General features: G+C 39.1%; 2 protein-coding genes across 2 annotated transcripts in view; both read left to right on the top strand.

The window, feature by feature from the left end:
• Positions 1 to 2927: 2927 nt before the first annotated feature.
• On the top strand, positions 2928 to 3848 carry LOC123973906 (olfactory receptor 6N1-like). The gene has a single exon (XM_046054280.1). It carries the CDS (start codon positions 2928 to 2930, stop codon positions 3846 to 3848), a length of 921 nt encoding a protein of 306 aa, XP_045910236.1.
• Positions 3849 to 3975: 127 nt separating this feature from the next.
• LOC123974035 (olfactory receptor 2A12-like) overlaps positions 3976 to 4663 on the top strand; it is a 1596-nt gene continuing 908 nt past the window's right edge. Inside the window, exon 1 of the mRNA XM_046054452.1 lies at positions 3976 to 3980. Coding sequence (XP_045910408.1) covers positions 3976 to 3980 — 5 coding nt within the window. The remainder of the gene's footprint in view (positions 3981 to 4663) is intronic.

Below are 4663 nucleotides of genomic sequence, written 5' to 3'. Positions count from 1 at the left end.
GGGTGAGGAGTTCACTGAGGTAGGCAGGGGCAGTTCCATGTATGCACTGGTGGGTAAGGAGACAGATTTTATATTGAATTCTGTATTGAATGGGCAGCCAGTGGAGGGATTTCAGGACTGGAGTGATATGGTCATATTTGCGCGTCCTCGTCAGGACCCGGGCAGCGCAGTTCTGAATATGCTGGAGCTTTTGCAGGCTCCTGCCAGGGATCCCGACGAGGAGGGCATTACAGTAGTCCAACCTGGAGGAGATAAAGGCATGGATCAACTTCTCAGCATCTAGTTGTGAGAGGGAGGGGCGGAGTTTGGCGATGTTTTTGAGGTGGAGGAAGGAGACCTTACAGAGGTGACGGATGTGAGTGTCGAATGTGAGATTTGAGTCAAGTCTGACTCCAAGGTTTGTAACAGAAGTAGACAGGGGAATGTGATGACCAAAAATGGATATACTGCTGAGGGAGGAGGACTGGGTTTGATGTGGAGTACCGATCAGGATGGCTTCGGTTTTGCTGCTATTTAGTTGAAGAAAGTTGTCAGCCATCCATGCCCTTATCTCCTCCAGGCAAACCTGAAGTGCAGATGGCAGAGTTGAGGGGAGTGTAGAGTCCACTTCTCTTAAAAGCTTTTCTTTGACGTCTGTGTTAAGTTAAATCATGTAGTTCTAATTGGAACAAAGGCTACCTGACCTTTAATGAAGTATCAATTTAAACCCAAACTATGATCTTCCCTTAAACCTAACCAAGTAGTAACAAAATCCAAATCTGTTTTATGACTTATCTACAATGATACAATGTTGGATGATCTTAAATATGGCCAAAGCTTCAAATAATGAGGTTAAAGTATTTCAAAGAAATCCCTGTGAGCCAAAACCTCAGATTTCCTCCTGTTCTGAACGCTCTGTTTTCAACTGCTTTTTCTACCAACAGCTCTGAGCTAGACTGAGCCGGTATTCCGTATATGCTCATTTACACTCAGTCTGCCTGTACCGCTCAGCGACAGCAACAGCCAGGTAACATGCTTCAGGTCTTGGCCAGTCAGAAGACAGTGGGCTTGGAGAGGGGGGCGGGGGGGCTCAAAGAGACAGGAGCGTCTACAGCTTGTTTCAGTAAGAGGCTGAAACAAAGGCCAACATGAAGGGCCTGTATAAGACAGAAAATTATTTTTTAGAACTTTAAGTCATGCAAAGCTGCCATACAGGAGTCACAGAACTACAATATGGGACTGGAAATGCAGTATAATAGGTCTCCTTTAACCACAACTGTGTCACTTATAAAACAGATTCATTTTCCAACAGTAATTTGAAACTGTTTTGGAAGGTACAAATAAATAATAGTGCCCTGCTGATAGGGGTGTTGGATAGAAAAACCCTTCTATGTGGCGTTCCAGCCTGCAACTAATTTTGATATTTAATGTGAATAGCTTGTTATCTGCACATAAATATTTGCACAGCTTCCTACACATTGCACTAATGATGTTCATGGTCTAAGCATTGTAATATACACTCACCAGCCACTTTATTAGGTACATCTTGCTAGTACCAGGTTGGACCCCCTTCTGCCTTCAGAACTGCTGTCTTCGTTGCGTACTTTCAGCAAGGTGTTGGAAATATTTCTAAGAGACTTTGGTCCATATTGACATGATAGCATCATGCAGTTGCTGCAGATTTTTCGGTTGCACATCCATGATGCGAATCTCCTGTTTCACCACGTCCCAAAGGTGCACTATTCGATTGAGATCTGGTGACTGTGAAGGCCTTTGGAGTTCAGTGAAATTGTAGTGTTCAAGAAACCAGTTTCAGATGACTTGAGCTTTGTGACATGGTGAATTATGCTGCTGGAAGTAGCCATCAGAAATTAGGTACATTGTGGTCATAAAGGGACGGACATGGTCAGCAACACCACTCAGGTAGGTTGTTGCGATTAAACAATGCTCAATTGGTACTAATGGGCCTAATGCGTGCCAAGAAAATATCTCCCACATCATTACAACACCACCAGACTGAACTACATGGCAGGATGGATCCATGCTTTCATGTTTTTTACATCAAACTCTTACCCAACCATCTGAATGTCGCAGCTAAAATGGAGACTCATCAGACCAGGCCCCATTTTACCAATCTCCTATTGTCCAATTTTGGTGAGCCTGTGTGAATTGTAGCCTCAGTTTCAAGGTTGGACGTGTTGTGTGTTCAGAGATGGTATTCTGCATACCTTGGTTGTAACAAGTAGGTATTTGAGTTACTGTTGCCCCTTTGGTCCCCATTCTGATGCAAGAAAATTCTGTTGACCACGTCTACATACCTAAATGCATTGAGTTGCTGCCATGTGATTGGCTGATTATTGGCAAATTGTGTTTACAAGCAATTGAAACGATGTACCTAATAAAGTGGCTGGAGAGTGTATATAATGAATATCATTTACTTGATTTATTTGAAATAGATCTTTATCTGTTTCCAATCTCTTCAGAGTGTTTGTTGTACCCCAGAAACGTGAATTAATAAAGTGTTATCTTCACAACAATGCCTGTGTCTTCAGGCCTCCAGAGTTTGACACAGAAGAAAGTTAAAAGAAATTACACTCATGTAAACAAATTTCAGCACCTATGGGTTCAGGCCTCCAGAGTTTGACACAGAAGAAAGTTAAAAGAAATTACACTCATGTAAACAAATTTCAGCACCTATGGGCTCAGGCCTCCAGAGTTTGGTGAAGTTGTTCACATGATAACAGCTCTTGCTGGAGGAGTTAATGAGCTCCATGGAGGGTGAAGAAAAGTCATAAAATATTTGGTCCGACTCAGACAGTTCACTTTCAGAACTTTGAAGATGAACACACAGCAAGTGCAGTTTAAGGTCCAGTATCAAATACAAATACATGTACTGTGTTAATGCCTGCCTTTCTTTTTCATTAATAGTTTAATTTGTGACATTCTTCATGGATGATGAATTCAATGTAACATATTTAACTCTTGTTGGGTATGTGGAATTGGACAGATACAGGTATTTTCTTGTTTTTATGATGTTTATCGTGTATATTCTTACAGTATTCTTTAGTCTCATCATTGTGTGCCTTATTTGGATACACAAAAACCTCCATGAGCCTATGTACATTTTCATTGCAGCGCTGCTAGTGAACTCTATTGCTTACTGCACTGCTATGTACCCAGAGTTGTTAATGAACTTTTTATCTGAAAAACAGATCATATCATACTCAGCCTGTCTCTTGCAATGTTTTCTTTTTTACACCTTATGTGCTTCAGATTTCTTCCTGTTGGCAGCCATGGCCTATGACAGATATGTGTCTATATGTAAACCTCTGCAATATCCAGTTATCATGACAAAAACCATAGTGAGTATTATGCTGGGTTTAGCTTGGCTTGTGCCTGCTTGTCAGGTTGCAGTCCCAATAATACTAAGTGCTAACATGAAGATCTGTCATGTCATTTTAAATGCAGTTTTTTGTAACAATTCAATTTTCGGTCTTTACTGTGGGACTTCAAAAACACGGGATATATTAGTAATTATTGCTCTTGTAAGCATGTCAGTTTGTCCTTTTCTCTTCATACTTTTTACATACACTAGAATACTTGTAATAGCCTATCGAAGTTGTAAAGAAGTCAGGAGAAAAGCTGCACAGACCTGTTTACCACATGTGATAGTTTTATTTTCTTTTTCCTTTTTGTGTGCATATGATATCATAACAGATCAACTGGATCTACAATCTCATTTACGTTCAATAATGATTTTACAATCGTTTTTGTATTTTCCTCTCCTCCATCCAGTCATATATGGACTAAATATGAAAGAAATCACTAAACACCTGAAGAAGTTGTTTTGTCGAACCAAAGCAATCTAATGTATTAAAATTGATGCTACAGTAATAGTGATGTTAGTGATGCTAATGAGCAGTCCTTTCTTCTATAATACTGCAGAGATGTGAATTTTCTGATCTTTGAAAGGTATTTATGTACAGATTTGTTTCCATGCTGTAAAAATCTTCTTTACTGTTCGTCATGGAAACAGTGGAAAGGATCTTCACTTTGAGTTGTCTTTACATTGTTCACTTTGCTGCAGTGATTAAATCTTTTATTTGCTAATGTCAGCTGCTGCTTTGTTAGTCATTCATGGGCCATATTGGAGCTACTTCAAATGGCCTCTCCCAGGGTTTCTCCTGTTTGTGTGACCATTTTTTAAATTATGTTTAACAAATAGGGATATAAAGAGGTGTGTTGACTACACAGGCCAATGTGGACAGTCCACACTGAAAGCAAAGGGCAACCAGCAAATTAGCAACAATAAGAAATAACAGCACATATCCAGGAATCCCATTAACAGAGAATAAAGGAAATAATAGGAGGCATGTTTCATCACTAACAGATAATAATAATAATAATAATAATAATAATCTTTTTTGTAGAGCACAAAAACAAGTTACAAAGTGCTTTAACAAGTGTAAAGACAATAATACCCAAAAAACAATAATACAGAAACAATATAAGATAAAAGCAAGAAGACATTGAAAAGACTAAAATACACGTTAAGATAAATATAAAATAAGTAAAATAGAATAAAATAAAAGGGATAAAATAAAGTCAAATAAGATCGGGAAAGGCTCTCCTATAAAAGTGTGTTTTAAGAAGGGACTTAAAAGAGTTCACTGACTCAGCCGAC

Source organism: Micropterus dolomieu, linkage group LG07 (assembly GCF_021292245.1).
Source record: "Micropterus dolomieu isolate WLL.071019.BEF.003 ecotype Adirondacks linkage group LG07, ASM2129224v1, whole genome shotgun sequence".
NCBI lineage: Eukaryota > Metazoa > Chordata > Actinopteri > Centrarchiformes > Centrarchidae > Micropterus > Micropterus dolomieu.
Note: the sequence above shows the minus strand (reverse complement) of the source record. Positions and strands in the feature narration are given on the sequence as shown.

Coding starts and splice junctions, on each gene's coding strand:
- LOC123973906 (XM_046054280.1), top strand. CDS start 2,928: ATGGATGATGAATTCAATGTAACATATTTAACTCTTGTTGGGTATGTG.